Source organism: Macaca fascicularis, chromosome 15, assembly GCF_037993035.2.
Source record: "Macaca fascicularis isolate 582-1 chromosome 15, T2T-MFA8v1.1".
In the NCBI taxonomy this organism is placed as follows: Eukaryota; Metazoa; Chordata; class Mammalia; order Primates; family Cercopithecidae; genus Macaca; species Macaca fascicularis.
In genome coordinates this window covers 85704057-85731131 of record NC_088389.1, presented here as the reverse complement: position 1 = coordinate 85731131, position 27075 = coordinate 85704057, and the positions used below count along the sequence as shown (strand labels likewise).

Below are 27075 nucleotides of genomic sequence, written 5' to 3'. Positions count from 1 at the left end.
AGGTACCTAAAGGTACCAAATTCATAGAGGCAGAAAGTAGAAAGGTGGTTGCCTGGGATGGGAAGAGAGAAGAAAGGGGAGTTGTTGCTTAATGGGTATAGAATTACAGTTTTGCAAGCTGAAAAAAGTTCTGTAGATAGACGGTGGTGGTGATTGCAGAGCAATGTGAATGTACTTAATGCCACTGAACTGTACATGTAAAAATGGTTAAGACAGCTTAAAACAATAATAAAAATATTTTAACAAAATGAAATAAAATGTCATATATGTTAATTTTTACAAATATTACTTTGCTCAATTTATTAAGGTTTTACTAGTAGTAAAACAAGATAGTTTACCTTCTCAATTATGTGTCTTGCAGAATCTAATAATATATTAATGTCTTTCTGAAAATAATTTGTTATAAGTAAAACTGGACTCATACTCCAGGCTGTAGCACATACCAGTGTAAAAGGATGATTTTACTGGATCTTAGTATTACATATATTAAGCAATCAAAAAATTCAGCTACTGCTAAACAGATAGTAGCTTCTAACCTTAGCAACCAAATCAAAGGAAAGAACGCTCCTGGACACACTATGTCAGAAAGTCACCTCTGTAGAAGAAGTCATTCTTGCCAAGGCAGACGTGGTCACTAACAGTCAGGACATGAAGAGCAGTGACTGACAAAATCCTACAGGATATGATTTTCTCACTATCTCCCCAACCTCCCCTGCTGATATGATTTGGCTGTGTCCTCACCCAGATCTCAATTTAAATTGTAGCTCCCACAATTTCCACATATTGTTGGTGGGAGCCGGTGGGAGGTAACTGAATCATGGGGGCAGGTCTTTCCTGTACTATTCTCATGATAGTGAATAAGTCTCACAAGACCTGATGGTTTTATAAAGGGGAGTTTCCCTGCACAAGCTCTCTTCTCTTGTCCGCCACCATGTGAGATGTGCTTTTCACCTTCCACCACGATTATGAGGCCTCCCAAGCCACGTGGAACTGTGAGTCCATTAAACCTCTTTCTTTTGTAAATTGCCCAGTCTCGGGTATGCCTTTATCAGCAGCATGAAAACGGACTTAATACACCTGCAGTGGGCTCTGTACTTTTCTCTCTCCACTCTAGCTACCACATCATCTCCTCACTATTCCTTAAGTTCATCTGGCATGCTCCCCACTTGGGGCCTTGGGGCTTGCTAATTCCTCTGCCTTGAATACATTTCCCATACCCACAAAATAAAGACAGGAACTCATATGTAATAACCGCAAATAGCTATAAAAGCTATGAGTATATTTAAAGCACATGCATCTTGTGAAAAGGCAGGATGTAAGAAAGAGTAAGGTGATTTGCAGTGAGGTCTTTGGCCGAGATGAGTCAGAGCTCAGGTTGTTGGAGGAAAACAGACCAAACAGAACTTTAAGGAGATGATGAGGCCCTGCAATCTGCTCCATGCTGCACAAAGGAAGACAATGTTGGACATTAAGTAGGATAAGATAGCACTGTCAAACACGTTTTCAACACCGACATTTAAGGAGCTCCTAGAGAAGAGAAAAGGTTGAAGTAAGGACCCCTGCAAAATGATTGAGGTAAGAAGAGGCTGGGGATGAAAGAGTACCACAGAGAGGAGAGGACGGGAACCAGGTGAAATGAAAGCAGATGCTGAGGCACATCTTCCTTTGGCCAGTAACTCTTTTTTTTTTTGACTGCAAATCTATAACTCTAGAAACTCTACCTGTTTAGTTTGAAAGGATCTTACCATGATCCTTGATCTTATAAAATCTTTGTTAATAAACTAGTTAAAATCCTATTCATTGTTTTCTCTTACTCCGGAAATTCTGTAACAGAAAAGAACCAACATCCACCATCCTTCCCTGTTTTTGTTTGTTTGTTTTTGTTTTTGTTTTGAGACAGGGTCTCATTCTGCAGCCCAGGCTGGAGTGCAGTGGCATGATCATAGTTCACTGCAGCCTTGACTTCCAACCTCAAAGTCCTGGGCTCAGGAACTCCTAAGCTCAAGTAATCTTCCCGTCTCAGCCTCCCTAGGCGCTGAGATTACGGGCATGAGCCACTAAAACTGTTCCTTCCCTGTTTTCTTGAAGCTGTTCCTAAGGCAAAATGGCAAAGGAGTTAGTAAGTTTAGCCATTGCACATATAGTACATTTTACATATAGTAAGTTCAGCCACAAGTGTACATATTTAACAATCCAGAATACATAGGTAGGACTCCTTAACTCTTTTCTTAAAAATAAAAAAATAAAAAAAAAGAAGGAAGGAAAGAAAATGTCTCCAAGGGCTCTTCGTGTTTGGTGCAAATTAGAAAGTGATTCTTACGACTTCTTGAGTAATACAAAAAAACATAAGTAACAGCAAATGTTTATTAAGGGTTTTACCATGTCTTCAGTATTATTCTCTAAGTAAGTTACATATACTTTCATTTAATTTTCATGTCATACCTATAAGGTAGACATTCTTACTGGCCCCATTTTACAAAGAGAAGAGACACAGAGAGGTTAAGTAACCTTTGGATAATAGCACCTTAGGTCTCATAGGGTTTGGCACAGATAGCAAAATACTTTCCCTGGAAGTAAAGGTTGTAAATCCTTAAAACAATGAAGACGATAATCAAAGACAGAACTGCCAAAATGACACAGCAGTGAGAAACCAAACTCATTATTCACTGAACAGAGAACAGAAACACAGTGAAAGAAAAAGGAGACCTAGAAAAGAAACAACTACAGAATATGTTTGCTTCAGAGATCATTATGTAGGGGGAAAAAAAATGGCAGCCTATTTGAGATTTACATATAGGTTTAAAAAGAATGAAATTCAGGAAGACAGAGCTGTTAAACACAGCTCTGAGGCCAGATTGCCTGAGATGTAAACTGAGACTCTGGGTGCCACTCCTGCTCTTTTGCTACTTAATGATTATGTGACACAGGGCATTTACTTAGTCTCTGTGTTACTTTTCTCAGCTGTGAAATACAGCCAACAAGAGTCTCTGAACAGAGTTTCTGTGAGGATTAATTAATACATGTAGAGTCCAAAACCAAAGCTTTGGCACATAATAAGCAACCAATAAATCTTTTATTACTCGTTATGATGGTGGTGGTGGTGGTGGTGGTGATGAAGGTGATGATTACTGTGGTAATGAAAGCAAGATATGAAACTGAAACTCAATCCATATAACAAATGACCAAATGTTCACCATACCTGATCAATCCTGTTATACCTAGTATACCTTGTTTATTTAGAAAAGGGGCCATTTTCCACCCATTAGATTGATAAAAAACTTTTAAAAAAATGATCATATGATGTGGTAACAAGAATGTGGGGAAAAGGGAACACTCATATACTGGAAATAGAAATAAAAATTGGTATAGTGGCCAGGTGCGGTGGCTCATGCCTGTAATCCCAGCATGTTGGAAGGCTGAGGTGGGTGGATCACAGGTCAAGAAATCGAGATCATCCTGGCCAACATGGGGAAACCCCATCTCTACTAAAAATACAAAAATTAGCTGGATGTGGTGGTGTGCACCTGTAGTTCCACCTACTCGGGAGGCTGAGGCAGGAGAATCGCTTGAACCCAGGAGGAGGAGGTTGCAGTGAGTCAAGATCATGCCAGTGCACTCCAGCCTGGCAACAGAGGAAGACTCCGTCTCAAAAAAAAAAAAAAAAAAAAAAAATTGATATAGCAATCTTAAAAAACAATCTGACAACTGAAAGTAAAAAATGCATATAAACTTACAGGCCAGCAATTCCAATTCCACTTCTGGATATATTCCCTAGATAAATTTTCGTGTGTAAGTATAAAGAAATAAATATATTTACTGCACAGAATTATTATAATAGCAAATAACTATTAACTAATATGAATCTGACAATTAATAAACCATGGTATAATCATATATTGAAATGCAACACAACAACTAAATTGAATGAATTAGATCTTTAAGGTATCAAGCTTGACAGATTTACAAAACGTAAGAATTGAGAGAAAAATTAAGCAAAATGGAAAATACATGTAGTAGTATAATATCAATTGTGTAAAATGAAAATCACATGCAAAATAAAATATAACCTATTTTATAATATTAAAATTTATATTTTGCTAAAAAGAATTCTCTAGTTTCAAACAAATTAAATTTTTGTTGATTTCATGAATGACTGTCCCATTACATTTCCAATGCTATGAAGCATGTTAACAACACTAACTCCTAATTTATTAAAAGCTCTGGTTATTCCATTAAGCTTTCTTCTCATGCTCTATGAACTTCCCCTAGAAGTAGCTTAGTGCATCTAGGGGAAGCACTACATTAGTGAGTACAGAGTACATTCTTAGAAGGATATTTGGAAACTTTGGACATATTCTTCATGTAAGGTTGTTAGCACTTTTAGAGCTATCTTAGGATTGCATGAAGGTTAAAAGCATAAAAATTTTCCAGTCCAGAAGTTATGTTCTTCTTTCTCATAAGAAAATTTCAGGATTCCTGTGTCAAAGGCTTTCTCTCTGTTTAGGTACCAGTGACAAATATTTTATCAATATAGACAAAGCCAACCACTGACTCACTATGTGTCAGGCACTCTGCTAAGGATTTTAGACGACACTGAATTTTCCCCCAAATACAAAAGATTCTATTATTAACCTCGTTTTACAGATAAAGTGGCAGAGACCTAGCAGAAATTAGGAAACTTGTCTTAGAAAGTACCAGAGCCAAAGTTCTAACATGGCTCTTACTGACACCAACCATTTTGCATACTGCCTTCTGTTTAATCCATTTTCATGCTACTGATAAAGAAATACCCGAGACTGGGCAATTTACAGAAGAAGGAGGTTTATTGGACTTATAGTTCCACATGGCCAGGGAAGCCTCACAATCATGGCAGAAGGCAAGAAGGAGCAAGTTACAGCTTAAGTGGACGAGAGCAGGCAAATAAAAGAGCTTGTGCAGGGCAACTCCCATTTTTAAAACTATCAGGCCTCGTGAGGCCCATTTACTATCAGGAGAACAGCATGGGAAAGACCCACCCCCATAATTCAATCACCTCCCACAGGGCCCCTCCCACAACATGTGGGAATTATGGGAGCTACAAGATGAGATTTGGGTGGGGACACAGAGCCAAACTATATCACCTTCTAAAATCTACTTTTCCTCTTATAATATTGTTTCTAAAACTGACCAACCCATCTTTTTTTCTTGTGATTACTGTCCTCCTAAAAAATTCAAGTTTATCACTGTGACTACCTGCTACAAAACAGTTTCATTTAACTTATTTCCACCTCTAACCACAAATAAATATGACACTTAACACCTCAGAATATATTTTCTGCCACAGATCTAGCACTTATACCCTGTTCTCAATGTAGGCAGCAGTATAGAGAGCTTGATGGGAGTTTTTAAGTGAGCTAAGTGACTTCTGAAGAAACTGAAATAAGAAACTCATTTTAGATGGCTGAAAATCCATGCTGCTTCTTTGAAAGCAACATAAAATAATGTTTTTTATATTTTAAAAATATTTAAATGTGATGGCTACAGGTTATCACTGGTGGGCAGGGGAAATCATTAAATTGTACTGGCATTTATGAATATTACATATTCTTCTCTTGAGCATTTTATTTATTCACTATGTAACAAATATTAATGTTTACTAAACACAAAGCACCATCGTGATGGTGACCTTGAGTTTGGGGTGGATGTCCACTGATTACCTGTGTTTTACTCTAAATGTGAAATATCTTGTGTTCTTAAATTGTTTCATGTGTCTCTACATCTTGCCCAGCCAAGTACATTAGAGGTTTCTTGAGGCAGGATTTGCATCTTCTACTTACCTCCTTGTTATTCACAAAATCACTGGCTTTAAGTCTAGGTCCATAATCAGGACTCAGTAAATTCCTATTAAACTGAAATTGATTTTACTCAGTATAAACACATCAACATGCTTTAGTGATGCACGTGATACATCTAAGTATATTTGAGGATGTCATCTTATCTATTATACATGAAACTGGTCCTAGACAGATTATGACTTAGGATAAACTCGGCCTATGGTAACAAGACTACAAGGGTACTTTTACACACACACACACATACACACACATGTTTTGATATATGTTTGCCTATATAGTTTCTACAAATGCTAGGTAAAATTTAAATGAATACTTTTTGGTATACCTAAGATCAAACTCTACAGAATGTAATCCATTCCAACTATCTATGCATAATTTTCTTTAATTTAGTTCCTACTATGTGCCAGATCTCTCCATATATGTTAGTTTTAACCCTGTGTGATACACATTATTCTCTCCACTGTACACATGAAAAAAATGATGGGTTAGAAGTATTAAACAACTCACCCGATGTGACAAGAAGCAAGTTGTAATCCAGCACTTGAAACCACACCTGCTTATCTTTAAACCCTATATATCCATTGAGTGGGCTGAAGACAGAAAAAGTCCTTACCGCCTGGGCTGATTCCAATTGCTATATGCTGTGTTTTGAAGTTCACTTTCTTCGCCCTCTCCCTCTTCTCGCTCTGGTAATTCTGGGATGTCTCTGGTTAAAGAATTACACAATGAGTACCCCAAAATCCTAGTAAAAACATGCAAGATTATATGTACTCTACTATTGATTTAGCTAAAAATGCAGGACTGCTTTATATTTTCACCGTACATGGCCTTAAGTATAAAATATTTTTACATTGGGGGAAAGAAAAACCTAACCAAACAAAATTAAAACCTTGCTTTAGAATCAACCTACCATAGCGTAGAACTGAACACTAAGACTCTTGTCTAGTCTGTTTTTTCCCTGATGAGACATGGGAGCATAAAGGAAAGGAATGGGAAAATCGGATAAATACCAGGTTTGCAAAGAAAACTCATTGAACAAGCATTTCTTAAATTCCTATAATGTGCAAGAAGCTAGAAGTACTATGTAGGTTTTAAGCATGTATGCACAGCCCTGAACCCTGTCCTGAATGAATTTCTCGTCAAGTTTGCCAAGAGTTTAGTATTTCTGCTTCCTAAGGATGGACCAATGATTTTCTTTCCATTTTCAAAAAATTAAGTGAAATGCTTGTGGTCCAGCTTCACCCCATCCAGAGGAACCTGGCACAGAATACTTCTTAAGGGAAGCAGTTTACAACGTATCTGTGTTCAAGGTCACTCTTCCACTTCTGTAGCAATTTAGATTTTGCCAAATGCCAGGCATGTAACAAAATGTGCCCAGTCTACTGATTGACTGTAAAGAAAACTGTACAATAATAACAATATCAAGACGTATTTTGTTAGTCCAATGGAATACTTTGTATCAATAAATGATGCTGTGAGGACAACAGAGAATGGTTAAACTGATTATAGCCTGTGCCTCGGCTGTGGTAAAAATTGGATTGCTAAAGAAACATGTCCACATATAAAGCAAAGGCGGCTATAAAAATTCTGATTCAACAAATGTTTTCAGTCGATATTTACAGAAATTGAAGAATTAAAAGAAAGTATGTAAAATTACAGCCATTCTCCCCTGACAGGAATACTGAACTCTCTCAAATGATATAATATTTAGAATTCAAGATCAGAAGTCAGCTAATTCAGTCATCCATCGGAGCTTTAATGCGCTTTGCAACATTTCTGGCAAGCAAATATCCAGGCTCTCCCAGAACATCTCATTCTTTCTTAGACCTGAATGTTAAGTTTTTGTTTTTAAGCTACTAGAGTAAAATCTATTTGCTATTGGTCCTACCCATTGGTTTTGTGTTTGAATTTCCCTCCTGTGCAATTAAAGAATAAAGCTCTGAATGAGGCTAGGGTTCCCAGAGTCTAAGTCTGACTAGGGTAGGAATGGCGGGAAGAGCTCCAAGAGGGAGATCCTAAAAACGATGTCAAAGAGTTGACAGAGAAATATTAAAAGTGAAATCTTCATCCAGAGGATGCAAGGCAGAGAGGTTAAAAACTAGCACTAACCTTCTGGAAATACAACGGGAAAGAATATGATGAAGAAAGCTGACTTAGAAGACAGACAAGAATTATAACTTAGAAACAGTCCTTAAAATACTCAGTGACAGCTAGGGGATGTGGGGAGGTCCTCAGCCCTAAGGCCTAAGCAGTGGGAGCTATTCAGAAACAGTGTAGCCAAATTGCATCTTGCTTCTTCCTTTTTAGGTACAAGAAGATGAATATCCTGAATAATCCAATACAAGGACCCCGGTCTCTTCAGATGATTCTATAATCTTGAATCCTTTCGCAAACCCCATATATGCTCCTCTACATGTGCTGATTATTGTTTACTCATCTTAGTGTGTGGTTTCAGGGACTCCAGTGTCATGTCTTCCTGCATGCACTCAGCCAAGAAAGAAGTCAATCAACTGCTTTTCCACTGTCTTAAACCACTGAATACCAACAAAATTTTTATCAACTATAATAAGTAGATCTCTTTATATCTGCAAATATGTACCAGGTAAAGTAACTGGCAGAAAGTCACATGGTGAGAAAGATACATGATGAGAAAAACAGTATAGGTGAGATTTGGATCGAGGGCAACTTACCATAAAACCTGAGTTCTTAACTTCCATACTATATGGTCACATATTTTTATATGGTGCATGCTTCGTAGACTTCTGCAATTCCTTCCTTGCATCCAATGGTAAGAACATGGATTATGTTTACATTCTACACTTGGCTCTGGCATTTATTAGCTGTGGGAAAGTTACTTAACCTTTCCCTGATGTAGATTGTTCCACCAAAAATGCATATCTAGTTGCTCTATTTTAAGCATTCTGATATCCATAGAAAATACACTTTCTCTGCAGTGAAGCAGCTAGTCATAGCATAGGACAATCCAGGCTATTCTCTTTTCTGTGCTTGGAGGAAGCACAGTGCTCAAAGTGGCTTTCTTTCTAATAACTTTTGAGTATTTTAAGGCCCTAGAACTTAACAAGACTCAGAGCTGGTGTATTCTTTAAGTCAGTCATTTGATACAACATTTCAGAGAGACATTGAAATAATTTGTTTTACCAGTTTGATAGGAAGCACTGGGAAACTATAATCAACTCATGTCATTAACCCAATAGTGGAAATTCTGGAATGTGGCTGAGCTTTATACAGTGTAAAAGTAAATATAGTTGTCTCCTCTATCCCTCGTATCCTTGAGTCCAACATCCATGGATTAAACCAAAAGCAGACCAAAAATATTTGGGGAAAAAATAGATGGTTGCATCTGTACCAAACGTGCACTTTTCTTTTTCTTGTCATTATTTAAAAATATACATATAACAACAACTTACATAGCCTTTACATTGTATCAGGTATTATAAGGAATCTAGAGATGATTTAAAGTATATGGGAGAATGTGTGTAGGTTACGTGCAAATACTACATCATTTTATACAAGGGATTGAGCACCCGTGGATTCTGATCCATGGAGAGTATTGAAACCAATCCCCAACAGATAATGAGGGACAATTATATCCTTTCCCCATAATATTCATGAGGCCCCAAGGACCATGCCATTCCTTCCCTTTATTAAACAAATAACATACCTTCCCCTTCCCTGACACTTTCTGTATTCTGTAGTCATCTGTAATGTGCAGAGGAAGCAGTGAAGCAAGATCACAATGAATGTAAGGTCACTGGAGACCGTGGTGTTCTGGGATGTTCTCACATCCACTAAAGAATGGTAGAACTCGGCTGGGCATGGTGGCTCACGTTTATAATCCCAGCACTTTGGGAGGCCAAGGCGGGTGAATCACCTGAGATCAGGAGTTCAAGACCAGCCTGGCCAACATGGTGAAACCCCATCTCAACTAAAAATACAAAAAAATAGCTGGGCGTGGTGGTGGGCACCTGTAATCCCAGCTTCTCAGGAGGCTGAGGCAGGAGAATCACTTGAACCCGGGAGGCAGAGGTCACAATGAGCCAAGATCGCGCCATTGCACTCCAGCATGGGCAACAAGAGTGAAACTCCGCCTCACACACACACAAAAAAGAATGGTAGAACTCTTCTGAGAAGACCTCAGAGTGCTTGCAAGGCCATTTCTGCTCTACCACATGCTTACAAGAAATTTGGTAGTCAGTTGCCAGCACAACTGAAAAACACAGGTCCACAACTGAGAGTGTAGAATGGTACATTCTTCATGGAAAAGTGATTTGACATTATTTCTCTCCCTGATCTTGACTCAGTCAGCAGCAGCATCAAAACCCAGTTCCTCCCTTTCCTAAGAAAAAAGAAAATGTTCCCTTTATTATTTAAAGGCTCTTAATACATTGTATATCAAGTGCCTTTAAAAAGCCAAACACTGTTTCCTAACATGCATACATGCTAACAGGTTCAGCTCAACATTCTCCAAAAGAGCAAGAAAATTACAAACAAAAAATGTTCTGGTCTAGGCATGGTGGTGCATGCCTCTGAATCCCAGTACTTTGGGAGGACGAGGTGGGCAGATTGCTTAAGCTCATAAGTTTGAGACCAGCCTGAGCAACATGGCGAAACCCCATCTCTACAAAAAATACAAAATTAGCCTGACGTGGTGGCACATGCCTATAATCCCAGCTACCTGGGAGGCTGAGGTGGGAGGATCCATGAACCCAGCAGGTAGAGGCTGCAATGAACTGTAATGGCACAACTGTACTCTAGCCTGAGCAACAGAGTGAGGCTCTGCCTCAAAAAAAAAAAGAAGTTTCTGAATTTGTATGCTTGTTAATAAAAGAATAAATAACATTTCTGAAGAAGTTTGATAATATTTATGAAAGAATAAGAAACATCATACAATTTCTTCTGTTCTAAGAAATTAATGAAATAATACTCCTTTGGGACAAATTATCAAAAATCAACATGTTAAAAGTGATACATTGTGCAGTAGAATTAAATATTAATTTATTAATTTGAATATCTGTTTCTCAAATTTTCCATACTATATAATAATTGCTTATATAACTGAAGGAAAGGGAAGAAGAAAAGGATTCAGACCTTTTCTTTGCTCTAATCCTCCCTGACTCTGAATTCCAAATTCTCTACAACTTGCTGTATCATTCATCGCATTTGATTTAATGTTTCACTTACCTGCCAGTGTATGAAGAAAAAATATCCAATGCCATTATTTTTCCAGATTGTTGTCCCAAGCTTATTTTGAACTCTTCCAAATGTTCTGCAGGCACATAAGTAATTCTGGAAGAAACAGAATCCATGGAAGTGAAGGGAAATAATATTTTGCCTGTTAGGAAAAGCTTCTAAAATAAAGGAAACAAATCATATTGTCCTTTTCTCCCTACTTTTTCACACAGCTCATTTAATCAGTATATTCAGCAGAGAATCCAAACTTCAATAGGATAGAGTATTCTATAGGGAAGAATAACAACAGAAACTAAGTTTTTAAATGCTGCTGATTCACTATGTGTTTACCAATCAACAGGCAGGGAAGGAAAACAATTATTTATATTGTAAAATGAAAAGGCTAACAACAATTTTTTTAATATTAGGAAGATCTACAAATCCCTAGAATAACAATTGTCAGTAATAACATTAATTTTGCCCAAAGATTTCTGGGATCTCTAGCAGAAACAAATTAGGTATACTCTATTAAAATACTGAATATCACAAATTACTTTGCATCTTTCTATAATACATAATTAATTCTAGAGATTAACAAGCATTATCAACAATTATGTTAGCTCTATTAAGTTATGAACTCTCAAGTCTGAAGTATGAGACTAAACCATCTGAGTTTATGGAAAGACTTACTAATTTGTAGCAATTTTTAAAAATTCACTCTGGTCTCAAAGAAAAGTCTACTATTTACACGTGAATGGCCATCTACTAATTCAACAAGTACTGACTGAATGCCTATTATGTGGAAGACACTGAGCCAAATGCTGACTCTTGCTGTAATGTTCAGAAACTGATACATAAAAATTCAAGTTTACTGCTTTCCTGTAAGGCTTCTTACATAGTGGACACACTTTTTAAAGCAAGCTGTTTCAAGATCTTCAAGTTAATGAATAGTAACATAAGAGAAATACAGTATCTGAACTCAATACAGCATGTTTGTGCAACTAAAAATTAGAAATCACAAAGAGGTATTAAATCATCTGTCCATAATTAAGCTGTTAAAATAATAAGTATACAAAACCTCAGCACTGGAGGGCAAAGGTAAAAATATTGTCTTTTATGTTATAATGAAATAAAAAATTAAACCAGTGTCATAATTTACTGAATGAGTAGTATACATAATTTCAAACATATTGGTTATTCTATAGAAAGCATTCACTCATTTACTTCAAAGTGTGAGGTCACTTGGGTTTGGAGTCGGAAGACACAGTTCTGCTACCATACAGAGTGTCATGGGGTAAATCACCACTGCTGAACCTCCATACCCTCTACCACAAAAAGGATGCCACTTTCGTGATGCTACTGTAAGCTGAGAAGCACAATCCAAATAGAAGTGAGTGCTCTCACAGGTCATCAGCTCTCCTGGTCATACTGATCACTCGGGCAGAATACACGGAGCCTTTGGGAATCTCTTCATGACACTTTTACCTCAAAGGTCAAAAAATGAAGCAGAAAGTACAGATCAATGGATTTAAGACTAGGCTGGCTGAAAAAGTTGCATTCTAATTCTGGCCCTATTTAATTTATTCATCTATAAAGACACCTTCTCTAAGATGCTACAAAAATATATTGAATAGCAAATTTGCTTTTATCCCTTCAAACAATACATTATGTCAGGACAGAAGTCTGATTATATTTTAAACAATGAAAAAATAAAATAAAGATAAACATGAAACCTAAAATATGAAAAGGCTATTGAAGAAGACTGGTATTATTCCTGAAGATTCAGTAAAACTCATATAAATAAAACATAAGTTTAAAAAGCCAGGAAAAGGTCAGGGAAAAAAGGCAGGATAGAATAGCAAAAATAATAGCAATCAGTACAAAGTCTTTAATTTTTTTATTGGTTTGAGAAAGAAGGTAAAGATGTTTCTTCCCAAACAATGTTAAAAATGAGTTTTTCTTTATATTTGTTCAAAGTTGTTTTTTCTTTTGAGGAGCGGAGGCATTTACAAATATTTTTCTGATACTTTGCGTAGTAGTGAGAAAGAGTAGAGACGGCAGTTTTCCTAACTATTTAGCCACTACAGAGTGAGGCCACCAGAACAAGCATCCCACAATGCAACAGAACATGCAGAGCCATGCTACCACAAGCCTGGTCACAGGATCATACAAAACCTCCGAATGGCCAGCAAAAATGCCAAAGCTAAATTACGAGATGCAAAAACACACTGAAAATGCTTATTTGAGAGTTGAATTAAAAATTCAAACTAACTTTTGGTTACACATGGACTAACTTTTGGTTACACATGGACTAGAAGAAAAAAGAATACCATTAGTGATGCTGAAATGCGATATGGCTATTAATGCAGAGACTATTCCTGCACGTGCAGACAGGATCGTTCCCTTACAAAGGAGCTTGAAAGCTTCATAATTGGAAAATATGATTTTCAAGAGTTCACAATCATCAGTACAATGTGAAAACGTAACAATCTCATAGCTCTGTTGGATTTTATGTTCTTATTTAAATAAAGAAAACAATCCAAAATGTATATACGAAATCCATATCTGGATCTATCCTTGCATTGGGACATTACAAAAGCACAAAATTGTTTTCACAGACAAGTTGTAACACACAGCCATAATGAGCTTTTGAATCACTGATACTCACACATAAAAGGGGGCTCGATCGTCAGCAGGTGCTGCAGAAAATCTAGAATGTGAAGCATACGCCGCGGCATCTTTTTACAATGGTGTTAACAAATGTCAATGTCTTGTGCTGAATGTGAGATGCATACATATGTAGTTAAAAGTGGGTGCTCCTGGTTGTTTTTTTTTCCCCTTTCCACTTCCCTCCCATCTACACCTCCCCCAGAAAAGCATCTGCTCTTTACTAGTGTCTATAGCAGTGATTATTAACAAGCATGAAAAAATGTAACTGCAATCAATCTTTTATTCCTTGATCAGGAATTCATCCCACACTTTAGGTTAAGGCAGGTGAATTCTGATTCAGCTCAGTAATTATCTGGCAGATGTTATAAGCAGCTGCTGCTAAGCACAAAACCCTGGCTATTATTACAGAAATATAAGAGCTCCTGGCAAGGTGGAGTGAGAAGTGAAACAGAATGCATTCTGGTGAGGCTTCGCATCTGGTTTTCCATAGAAAATAATGAAACCTGGATCTTAAACTGGCTGTTCTTGAACTCTTGAAACTCAAATTATCTACCCATGCATGCATGAACACACACACACAAAAGTTCCTAGCTATCTATCGTAAATGGCAAAAAAGAAATCCAGTGCATTGTCTCAACAAGCAATGCTTTCCCTAAAAACCAATCAGTTATGTAACTGAACCACAGTCTCTTTTTTTAAAGTCCCTACAATACACCCCTCCACCACCACCCAGATTAAGCTAGGTTCACAAAGAAAAATAATGAGAAAGAGATGTGGATGGAGCCTAGATCCAGGTAATGAGCACAAAGCTTAATGGGCCCGAGGCAATGTTATGGTTCCATTCAGAGTAATGGAAGGACTAAATGTTCCTTTTGGGAAGATTATTCACAATGCTTTCAAGGTAATTCTAAACCTTTTGCTTCACGAAACAAGTGGTAAGAGAGGGACTGGGCCAAAAACACTTCATGCAAAATGCACAGAACATGCTGCTCAGCCCTGGTCAACCTAAATGGCTCTTTGTGTTTTAAAATCTAACATATTTTTGTTTCTAAAAAAGCATTATGTAAGGATGATTTTAGTTTATTTTTATCATTACTCAATGAGTTAAGCTATGACCATTTGAATCAGAGCATCTTTAAGGCATGTGAGAAGAAATCAATGTGTTTTGAATATCTGCATGTGTGTTTACCTATATGAGAGCAAGACTGACTGAATGAATGAATGGATGATTGATTTCCAGAGGAGGGAAGGTTGTATGATTTTTCTTCTTTTTAAAATAATTTAAGGTTCTATAGTACATTTTGCCTCCTGAGATCCTAAAGCAAGTACTTATGAAGCTAGCTCTCTAGATATCTTTGATAGTCATAATAAAGCTTCTGCCCACATGACAGGGTAAATTCTGCTGAATTGGTGGGAGAGGGGAAACGGAAACACAAAACAAAAAAATAAGGAAAGGGGAAAAAAGACTTTGAGACTGAAAATGTACCTCAAAAGTTTTCTAGAGTTGACCAGATGCATGACTTATGCTAAACTGGTGTCACAATCGTCTTATTTTTTAACCACTCTTAAAGTTCTGCAGTACATTAGAACTGAGGGGTGGGGCTAGTACCAAGTACTAATTCTGGTGATCAGAATGCCAAAAAGTGGGCAACAGAGCAGTATCAGCACACACAGCATAAATGTACATCATGGCACAATAAATCAGATGAACGGTTACTAGGTCGTCTGCATTTTATACTACATCTAATCCACGTAAACTAAAACCCCTGCAAAAAATACATAGTCTCCATGTGATCTATGCCATGGAACACTGGCCATAAGTGGTAAGGAAAACACTTGAAGTTTCTCTTTTCTTATGATAAAAGGACTGACATTTTTAATGAGGTTCACTTGTACTCCAATTATTATAAGGCAATTAAGGAAGAGTAACATGATCTGATGATCTGTTCAACTGTAAATAAAAGTCAAAAAAGCATACAAAAATATGAAAGCCCATTAGTGAGGATTTTGCCTAAAAATAATACTTCTTTTATATAAGACAGAGGAATCTGTTCCAAATGGTATATACTTTTCTTTTTATTGACCACAGAATGAAAAACAGTCTGTACAGCTTTTGTTACCTAAGACCTAGCAATACATACTTTGCAAAAGGACTGGTAATAGAGAATGTAGTCAGTAAAATAACATTAATACAAAAAAGTCTCCCACACTAGTAATCATTATATCGATTTTAGGTAAACAATCTTTCCCTGAGCTCTTATTTTATGATGTTATCCCTCATACATTAAAAACAAATATTCAAAGATTAATGCTAGAGGAAAACGTCACATTGATGAAGTGTCACAATAAAGTAATGAGCTGATTTTTATGTTGGCTCGAGGAATGTTTAGTGACTTAAAAACCAAACCACATATATGATGTGCTTTTAGTACATTATGGGATTACTGGAAATTTTAAGCACTTCCTGACAAAATATCCTCCATGACCTACTAACAGACCATACCAATATATTGGTCTATCCCCTGGGGTCATGAGGTAGCTCAAGAAAGGGTAAGTTTTGGGTCAGATGGACACTGTTTTATCTGGTCTTTTGCATGCATGGCCCTTAAAGAACTGTCTTAGTTCTAGGATTCACACAGGTCAATTAGGTAGGGTACAATTCCTTATAATGGAGCCAATCCAAACATCTTTCCAAGATCCCAAAAGTGGGCCCTCTTGCTCTGTGAGAATCATTGCATCCCCAACTTCTATGGTTGTTGTAGAAATCACTGGAGAAGTATAATTAAAAATACAAAGCAACGTTTCCAAATTTTTAATATTGCTATAGTCTCCAAGAAACTATACTTACAATCGAGAACTACTCAAAAATAGTCAATTTCTTGAGTGATTTATGTTTAAAAAAATGTGAAAACATTTGTATCTCAAACAGAAGTGTATACTGAAAAAGAATTCTGGTTAATTGAAATTCCTGAATTTCCCAAGCCAAACTGGGCTCCAAATGATACTTACTTTATGTCAGGGCCAATGAGAGAATGTCTTCTCAACATAGCTCGTGCCTGGGCATTGGTTACACTGATGGTAGACTCTTCATTAATGGACAAGATGCAGTCCCCAACGGCAATCCGGCCATCTCGACTAATGGCACCTCCATGAATAATGCTTCGAACAATCATCCCCAAGCCATCTTTATTAGCACTAACTGTCATTCCTACAGGAAAAGAGAAATGCAAATATAATTAAATACATGATTTTCCAATTCATTTTAATTTGAATTTAATAATTTCTATGATTTATATATTAAAAAATACGAGTAACATTTTAGTCAATAAAAAGCACAGCAAAAACAGGAAAAATGTTTCTAACAAAAAATATTAAAAAGTGTTTCTAACAAAAAATATTTTTAAGTAAATTTGTAAATGTTTGTGAAATTGTATATAGTCAATACATTATAAATCAAACAGGTCTACATTGTGGAATGAATGTAATTTAGACCATGTGATGTGCTGACCCCTTGAATAGAAAGGTCTCTCAGGGAAAGTACTATGATAGCATCAAATCAGTTTTACAATATTAGATCATCTCTTACACATAAAAGAGAATAAAAGGACTACAAAAGGAAAACTCATTCTATAAATTAAGCAATTATCCGCTATTACCTTATTCCTTTATCACTTGTTCATTCAAGATCTATTTACTATATGGCTAATATGTGCCAAGTACTATGTTGGTTGCTTAGGATAAAAGCATAGCACAGAATTCCTAACATCAAGAAGCCTGTATTGAAGTCTTCACACCTGGAGCCTATCACAGTGGTGTCCGAAAGCATAGTAGTTTGTTGAAATGAATTTATGTGAACTTAATCTATTTCCATTTTATCTTTGAACTTCAATAAGCTTCTAATTTGGATATTAAATTGCTCTCTTTTCATGTCCCCTGGGTATCTCACAGAAAATGCAATCTTAGCATGCATAAAATTGAACCTGCAATTTTTCATCTTACTTTATTTCACCATTTTTCTTCCCTTTTTTGGTAAATTGCACTACCACACTACCCTCCATTATTCAAAGTAGAAATATTGGGGTCTTTCTTGATGCATACCTCTTTCTTATCCCCTGTATTTAATCCAACACCAAATCCTGTCATTTCTATCCTCAAAATTTATCTTGAATCCATTTACATACATTTTTCCATTTAGATACTAACTCTAGACTAAGTCAACACCTTCTCTTGCCTGACTTTTTGCAAAAGCCTCCTTCCTAACTGGTCACCTGCCTTCCATGATTATCTCCTCCAATGCATACTTCCCTCAGAAGACAGAGAGGCCATTACAAAAAAAGACAAGTAATATCCTATTAGTCCCTTGGTTGCAACTCTTCAATGGTTTCCTGTTATAGTAACACACAACACACCTGCTCAGCACAGTCTATAGGCCAGGGGTACACTGGCCTTTGCAGTGTGAATCCTTGCACTGTGTTATGTCCTTCTTGGTTCCCTGAGTTCTAGCAACAAATACATCTCATCTCTGTCCATTTTGAAGTCTTTGCCTGACACCTTCTTTCGGCAGCTCTTGCATAGCTAACTTCCTCTCACTCTTCAGTATCAGTTCCTCAAAAAGTCCTTCTCAACAGACTCTATCTGAATTAATGTTCACTCCTCACTCTATCCTCACTCTATTCGTTGAAAAATATAAAATCTTAAAAATTATATTTGAAACTTTGCAAAAATAATGTAAGTTCACTTAAAATGAAGTGTTGAAAGTTTCTTCCAAAACAAAATTATATAATTAAACAAGCTATGGAGAGATATAAAGCTACCAGGGTATTTATAAAAACTTTTCTTTGACAGATGTCACAAATTCCTTTTTAGGTTTTCATATATTTAAAAAAATGATGTCTTTCCAAATATTAATTCTACTCATACCAAATCAGATATGATATTTCAAACATTTTAAAAAATGATTCTGATTATGTTTCTAGCCTAACATCTCATATGTGGATATGGGCAATCCAGGCTCCTACTTATTTTTTTCTGATAGAAATAAAACATTTTTAAAGGTACTTAAAACATTCTGTTGAGACGCATACTAACGATTTTTCAGTGTATTGTTAAGAATACACCTCTGCTTACCATAAAACAATAAGATATCATTTAGGAGAGAAAAAAGGCTGGATCTGAAATTTTTCAAAAGGTACTCTATTTTGTACTGTTAAAGCCAGCCTTCCCAGCAATATCCACAATACAACTGTACTTTGGTAAAATAAAAATGTGTCAGCACAAAGTAAAATTTAACTCAGTGGATCACACTGGGAATCTAACTCATTGTCTTTTTCTCATTAGCATCATGCAGACTACAATAAGGCAAGACACAGACATGAAACCTGTCATGAGCTATGGCCGACATGATCTTTGAATTCACTTTTAATAGCATATTTAACTCATGACTCTCAGCTATTATGCTGTCAGGTCACATCAACCATGTAAACCAGGAGGTCAACATCAGTTAGCTGAGTTTATACTTTCCTTTCACCAAACGACAATTTTCAACGTTCAATAACTTGGAGGTAATCTCCAATAACTAGATTTTGGTTGTAACTTGTAAGATCTTTCCATTTTATTCGTGGAAGAAGTATGAAAGAATAACCCAAATCCCAAATCGTGTGCTTTGGAAATAGAGAACCGGTTACGAATCTGAATTATTCCACCACTTCCAATCAGCACAAGCTTGGGCAACTGACTTAACCTCACACAGAGCCTCAGTTTACTTATCTCTAAAAAGGGATGACATTTGCTCTTATGGTTGTTTAAAGAATTAAGTGAGAAACACATATGTATAGTAACTTTCAAAATACCTGACACAAAGTGTACAACAAAATTTAGTCACAAAACTAAAAACAAAACAAAACTCATAAAATATGTTTAAAATGCATCTCTCTCCCAAACCAAGGTTACATTGCTCCCTAAAGACTAAATGTAAATATTAATTCAGCTTCAAAATGAAGCTTGTTATTACAACAATCATAATGTGCCCTTGGGTAACTCAAGTATTGAATGTATTGTATGGTATATGTGAAAATCAGAGACAGACAGGTTTGAGTTCTGACTCTACCTCTTTAAAGGTTGAGTAATTTCAGAGAAATTCCTGAGTCTGTCTATGTTTCTGTATCTAATCAGTGAAGGGAAGATAAGACTTCCTTTCTTTTCCCCTGAAGAACCTTGTTTTTTACCTTCAAGTCCAAACACCACATCATTAACCAAGGGACCACAGACTTACGAAAAAGCATCAAGATTAGAATTTTTTAAAGGTCACTATATGCATGTGTACATTTATTAATGTATCTGTATTTCTGTATACAACATTTTCATTCTAATTTTAACAAAATTCAAAAACCCAAATGATTCATGAAATCAAAACAATGGATTATGACAGATTTACAGAAACCTGCCATTTATTAAAACTTCTTCTGGTTATCACAAGACAAAGAAACAAATTATCCACAAAGCTAAAACTGCAAACAACTGCTTATAGCTGATTAAGGGGAGACTATGAATCTAAGAAAATGAGCTCACTGATAGACCCCTTCATAACATACTTTTCCACCAGTACAAACCCAGCCTCTATTTAGACTGCCTAAAATACTATTTATCACACTTCTTGTTACTTCAAGTTATACAGCCAACACCTTCCTACACTAAAGCTTTATTGAATGCTTTAATATTTACACAGATTTTTCAAGATTCCTTTACATTTAGTTATTCGAAGTGCTATAGAAATCTGAACATTGAGCATCTCCTGTCAAATGAGATAACAGAGTAATGTTCTTGCCTTGGCATGCAGTAAATTTTAACTCCAAAATGCCAGAGGAACCTCACTGGGTCCCAGGAAATCAAAAAGCCAGGGAGAAAGCCCTATAAACATATTGGGCATATCAATAATGGAAATGAAGCAGAAAAGTTAAACTAATTGTGATTTACAGTTTTGTATTACAGTGTGAATGGTAAACTAATGGTGCTGTGATTTCACATTTAAATGTCTTACTTTTTTTTTTTTTTTTTGAGACAAAGTTTCACTCTTATCACCTAGGCTGGAGTGTAGTGGCATGATCTCGGCTCACTGCAACCTCAGCCTCCCGGGTTCAAGTGATTCTCCTGCCTCAGACTCCCGAGTAGCTGGGATTACAGGTGCCCACCATCACGCCCAGCTAATTTTTTGTATTTTCTGTAGAGACGGGGTTTTGCCATGTTGGGCAGGCTGGTCTTGAACTCCTGACCTCAGGTGATCCACTTGCCTTAACTTCCCAAAGTGCTGGGATTACAGGCGTGAACCACCATGCCCAGCCAATTGTTTTACTTTCACTAAACAAATGACAGGGCTCTTTTACACTTAAATTTTAAAGTCAGGCTGTTGAGGGAGGTTTAAATGGATTTCTAGATGTGATAGAAAGGAAAGACAGTTCTGCCTTTCACTGTTTTCTTCCAATAACTTAATTAACCTAGTATATTTTTATATCAAAACTTAAAAACTAAGATGGAAGCAACTCAAGTGCCCATTGATAGATGAATGAATAAACAAAGTATAGTGTATACATACAATGGATTATTATTCAGCCTTAAAAAGGAAATTCTGACACATGTTACAACATGGATGAACCTAGAAGACATTATACCCCATCACATATGGACAGATACTGTATGATTCCACCTACATGAAGCATTTCGTCAAATTCATAGAAACAGAAAAATGAATGGTAGTTGACAGGGGACTGGTAGAGAGAGCAATGGGGAACAATTGTTTAATGGATACAGAGTTTCAATTGGGGAACCCAAAAACGTTCTGGAGATGGATGGTGATGATGGCTGCACAATGACGTGAATGCACTTAATGCCACAGAAATGCACTCTTAAAAATGATGAAAATGGTCAATTTTATGCTATGTATATTTTACCATAATTTAAAAAAGCAATATATCTTGACATATTAGCAGAATAAATAAGAAAATCCATATAATTCCCCAACAGATGAAGAAATGCTTTGACAAAATTCAACATTCTCACAATTAATTAAAAACTGGTAAGCAGGCCGGGTGGGGTGGCTCACGCCTGTAATCCTAGCACTTTGGGAAGCCGGGATGGGTGGGCTGCCTGAGCTCAGGAGTTCAAGACCAGCCTGGGCAACATGGTGAAACCCTGTCTCTACTAAAATACAAAAAATCAGCCGGGCATGGTAGCAGAGGCCTGTAATCCCAGCTACTCAGGAGGCTGAGAGGGACAAGAATTGCTTGAACTCAGGAGATGGAAGTTGCAGTTAGCCAAGATCATGCCACTGTACTTCAGCCTGGGCAACAAAGTGAAACTTTCTCTCAAAAAAAATAAAATTGGTAAGCAATCCAAATAGTCAGGTTGCAAAATCTGATGTGCCCAAACCATGGCTCTTACAAGAGCCTCCTAACTGCTTCACCAACCTAAGCTCAATGTTCTTCTTAAAACACAAATCTGATCATGTCACTTTCATACCCTTAGCTCCCGCTGCCTACATGAAGCATAAGGCAGTACATGGCTGCAGCAGAAGTTCTGTGTCCTGCACACAAACCCATCCAGCAGCTGTCTCCCACTTATCATTCCTTTAGTTCCAACTCTGACTTTGCTGGTCATCATACCACACTTCATCCATATCGAACCAGTTTCAGTAATATTTAACATCTCTCTGCCTTACTTCTAAGTAGCTTTCAACTTTTTCAAATTCCTCAACTATGTGGTAAAAATCTCCTCTTTTTAGACCTAAATCATACATCTCCTCTTTTCTGAAACCATTCTAAAGTTCTCCACACTTGGAGAGCAGGGATTAGTTATTCCCTCTTTAAAGCCTTCAATGTTCTCTATAAGTATCTATCATAGCACGTACAATATTCTAACGCCTTTAGGATTTTAAATGTCAATTAGCTTACTCTCTTAAACCTGCATTAAGAACAGTAATAATATTATGGTGTCTATGCATAGTGGATAGAGAATTAAAATAAATGTTTGCTACTTCAGTAAATACACTAGAATAATAGTTCTCAAATAGGCTTTGTAAAATCTCTGCCTTATCAATTATTCAAGAAAAATGAGTTCTATGGCCAATTAAATGTGAAAAATGCTACATCTGATAATCTCTTAGTGATTCACAATGCACATGGAGTATAAAAGATATTGAGATGTAAAAAGAAACCTGTCTTCTTAAATTTATCTCATTCCAAACTTTTAAACTTGGAAGTCATTTATAACTCCTATTAACATCCTACAGAACTAATATTTTGAGTAATATGGCATCAGAAACACTAAATTAGCCAATAAAATAATTCTAGCATGGCTTAGATATCTGTCTCATAATCAATGAGTTATGGAAAGTTCTGCAGTTCAAGCTTTGTATCATCCTATTAAACATAATGTATATAAGAAATATTACAACAACATAAATATTATCTGCTACAATTCTTTGTTTAGCTGCTGTTGGTAGTACCCCGCCACCATCAAATGGAACAAAATCTTGGCAACCAAGGCTGAAATCCCACTCACCAAGTAAGCACTGCTGGATTCCTCTGCCAAATCTCAAAACAAGGAAACAAGACCCTGCCATAAAATGTCAATGTAATGGGTAGTGGTTGGTTACTTCACAGAAATAAAAGGATCTCTGATACTGAATTAACCATAGAGTCTTGGGCTGCATTTGGACACTCAAAGCAACTCATCTACCACCCTATTTATCAAAAAAGACAGGGCTGAGTCACATGACTGTATAACTCAATGAGAGAACAAATATGCTCTGCCTCAACAGTTTTAGCTATTGTAATTAGGATATTTCTACAGAAAGTCTTCTTTGCCCAATTCAGAGGGTTTTGTGGTTAAAATAGGACACAAAAATCCTGCCACCTGGGAAGTCCTACTGAATAACTCACATTTACATTTTGGTGGTGGCACACCTGGTTGTCTTTTTAGTCTTTCTTTCAGCGAGTGAAAGAAATTAAATGCAAACTGACTTATACATCACTGGTTCATTCAAAGAAACTAATAATTTACTTTTCCAAAGAATTTAGAATTCCAAATTGCTGAGTTTTCATTTTCTAAGAATTCCTTTTCTGATTTGCTGTTTCACACACAAACAATTCATATATCTTTTACTGAATGTAAATGAGGCTTGTGAATACTCTGAAATAATTAAGACAATGAGGGATTTCTGCTCATACGAAGTAAACAAACCTGTAAACCATTTCAGAAAAAATAATGAGGACACAGAAAGAAAAACCATAAAAACTACAGGAAAATTTCTACCATCTGTTCTCTTATCTACAGCAAAAAAATATTGAAATTTACCATGTTCAATATTTCCCCTTGTCAAGGGGGTTAAGAAATAGGTATATGAGGAAAATGAGAAACTTACCTAGGCTAGAATTGCCTTTGGCTATATTAATAGTCCTTTCAAAAGATTCTTTAGATACATTTTGAAGCATGACACACTCAGCATTAGAGGCCAGGGAGCTCTGCTCAAGCAGGTACTCAGAGCCCTGTAAGAAAGAAAAAACAAGCCACAAGTCACATGGAAAGGGAAACTAGACTTTGGAGTGTGATTTCAACATCACGCACATTCTCTAATTGATTGTGCTTTATTCTGCAAGAACCTGCAACCAAAACAAGTTCATAGGTTGCTTTCTGAAAATCTTAGTGCCAAGAAGCACTCATTCCAAATGAAGAGAATGGCCAGAATAACCCTTCAACATTCCCTACCTCATCATAAAACACAAACCATATCTTTAAAATATTACCTTTCCAGCTGAATCGGGTAGCACAGAAGGAAGTTCTGCACTTGATATAACTTCACTTGGTAAATGAGATTCAGTCCACACTATTGTGTTTTCACATTCATATTGCTGTTCAATAGCATTTGCAGGTGTGTAGTCATTTATAGTAAAGCCAGAAGCAGACCCCATACTTATGTCTACCAAAGGTGTATTCTCATCCTGTCTTTGCAGGAGATTCTGGGTATATAGTTCCTCCAAAGACATATGCAGATCAAGTAGTGGATCACAAGAATTTTCAATAACATCCTGGTAGTTAAAAAACAAAACAAAAGAAAATGAAAAATGTGAACAGAATTACATCACTTCTTAATGAACAACTATTTAGTAAAATGTAAAACATAACATTTATTACTCAAAAAGCATTAACAAACACAATTCTTCACTTAGCAGGTTTTCTGCATATCTTTATTTTCATAAATGCTTTTAAATATATTTCCTGCAAGTCATACATCTTATGTTCTACTGCGTTATACTTGTACAAGATACTAAACATAAGATCATTGATATAATACTACGTTATATTTACAAATAAAATTATTCAGAGTTTAAGTTACATAGAAGAGCAAGTAGCATACTCCCAAATCTCACTTAAAGTGTAGTTTGTTTCCCATCAGTCTGAAGTTCCTATTTATTATGAGATCAAGAACATAAAAAGTATGACATTAATTGATTTGGACTCATAAGAGCCTCCCAGAGAAAATTATTTTGATAGGCATTTATAAGTATTTATGGAGAAGAATAGACAGCCTTACAATTCAAATTATCATAGGAAAAATTTGCATAAATACCCTGTAAGATATAACAGAAGGAACAGTAAAATGGGTTGTCATAAAATGTAGGCTCTAAATCCAGGGTCTGTTATTAACAATTTGTATATCACAGAACCTCTCTTGGCTTTATATTAGATAATTTCTACAATCCACTGAAACTCTAAAATTTTATAGTTTTATATAAATGTGTGTATCTAGTTACAACAGATATATTGTATCACTTATGTGCTCTGGGAAAGCAGTCGCTTCACAAACTGCTGTTGAATAAACATATCAGTTTTCCCTTCAATTCTTTCATTGATAATTTTAATGTATAAAAGTAGCATATGAACATACTATTGCATAAAGGATTCAAGATACAGACATATATTGTGTATGCATATAGAATACAATACGAAGAGTCTTTGCTATGGCTTCTACTTCCATTCCCTTCCCCAATAAAAATGGCTGGCATCAGTTAGGTGTTTATCCATCAAATTTTTAATGCATTTGCATAATATATACATATAAGTACACATGCACACACTCACACATACAAGCAGATATACATATATTTTTAAAACTAAACACAGCCATACAATAAATAGCATTGTTTTTCTGCAGTATCTTTTCATCTTGATGTGAGAAATTTCCATGTCAATTTAAAAACAAGTCAACTTCAATCTTCTTATGGCTGTAAGTTATTCCTAAGTATGAAAGACAGTGGTGTGTCGACTCTGAAGCCAGGATGCCTGAGTTCAATTCCTGGCTCAACACTAATTAAATGCTAGAGCTTTGACAAGTTACTTAAACACTATGCCTTGACTCTCTCATCTACTAATTGGGGAAATCAACAGAAACTAATACAGGACTGTTGGGAGGACAGAGAGTATTAATCTCCACAAAGTACTAGAAACAGGCCTGACTTAACAGAAAATGTGCAATAATTTTTAGCTACTGCTGTTATTTATACTCTACATCTTTGTCCATATGTGTGAAGATATATTCACTATGAATCACTAGAATTGCAATGGCTGGTCAAATGATATGCACACTTAAAATGTCGGTACGTGTTTTTAGTAGAGACGGGGTTCCACCGTGATGGTCTCGATCTCCTCACTCGTGATCTGCCTGCCTCGGCCTCCCAAAGCATTGGGATTACAGGCGTGAGCCACTAAAAATACAAAAAAATTAGCCAGGTGTGGTGGCTGGTGTCTGTACTACCAGCTACTCAGGAGGCTGAGGCAGGAGTATGGCGTGAATCCAGGAGGCGGAGCTTGCAGTGAGCCCAGATTGCGCCACTGCACTCCAGCCTGGGTGACAGAGCGAGTCTACATCTCAAAAAAAAAAAAAAAAAAAAAAAAAAAAAAAAAAAAAAAAGTTGATATGTACTGCTAACTTGTCTTCCAGTTTTCTCTCACAAAAGGACAATATGGGAATACCTGCTAATGAATCTTGCCAGCCCTAGATTAGTTTGGCAATCTGATTTGTAAGAAATATATTCATTAGTGTTTTATTATGTGTGTTCCTGACAATTATCAAAGATAAGCCACTTGTATTTCTTCTGTTAACAATCTCTTCAAATTCTTTATCCAATTTTTCTCAGAGTTTAAATTATATACAGAAGCAAATACCTCATAATTTCAAATTTCACTTAAAATGCAATTTAGTTCTAATCACTTTGAAGTTCCTATTTATGAAGAGATCAAGAGCACAAAAACTATGTTATTAATTGATCTGGATTCACAGGAGCTTCCAAGAGAAAACTATCTTAATAGGCATTTACAGGTATGTATGGTG

At 36.3% G+C, this 27075-nt stretch overlaps 1 protein-coding gene across 33 annotated transcripts in view; it reads right to left on the bottom strand.

Moving 5' to 3' along the window:
* Positions 1-27075, bottom strand: part of MPDZ (multiple PDZ domain crumbs cell polarity complex component) — a 174323-nt gene that overhangs the window by 47057 nt on the left and 100191 nt on the right. For all 33 annotated transcript variants that reach the window (XM_045373236.3, XM_045373239.3, XM_074015756.1 and 30 more), the window contains 5 exons: positions 24491-24772; positions 24109-24232; positions 16704-16902; positions 11037-11141; positions 6448-6540 (listed from right to left, as the gene is read on the bottom strand). In XM_045373236.3, the coding sequence (XP_045229171.2) occupies positions 6448-6540; positions 11037-11141; positions 16704-16902; positions 24109-24232; positions 24491-24772 (803 nt within the window). The remainder of the gene's footprint in view (positions 1-6447; positions 6541-11036; positions 11142-16703; positions 16903-24108; positions 24233-24490; positions 24773-27075) is intronic.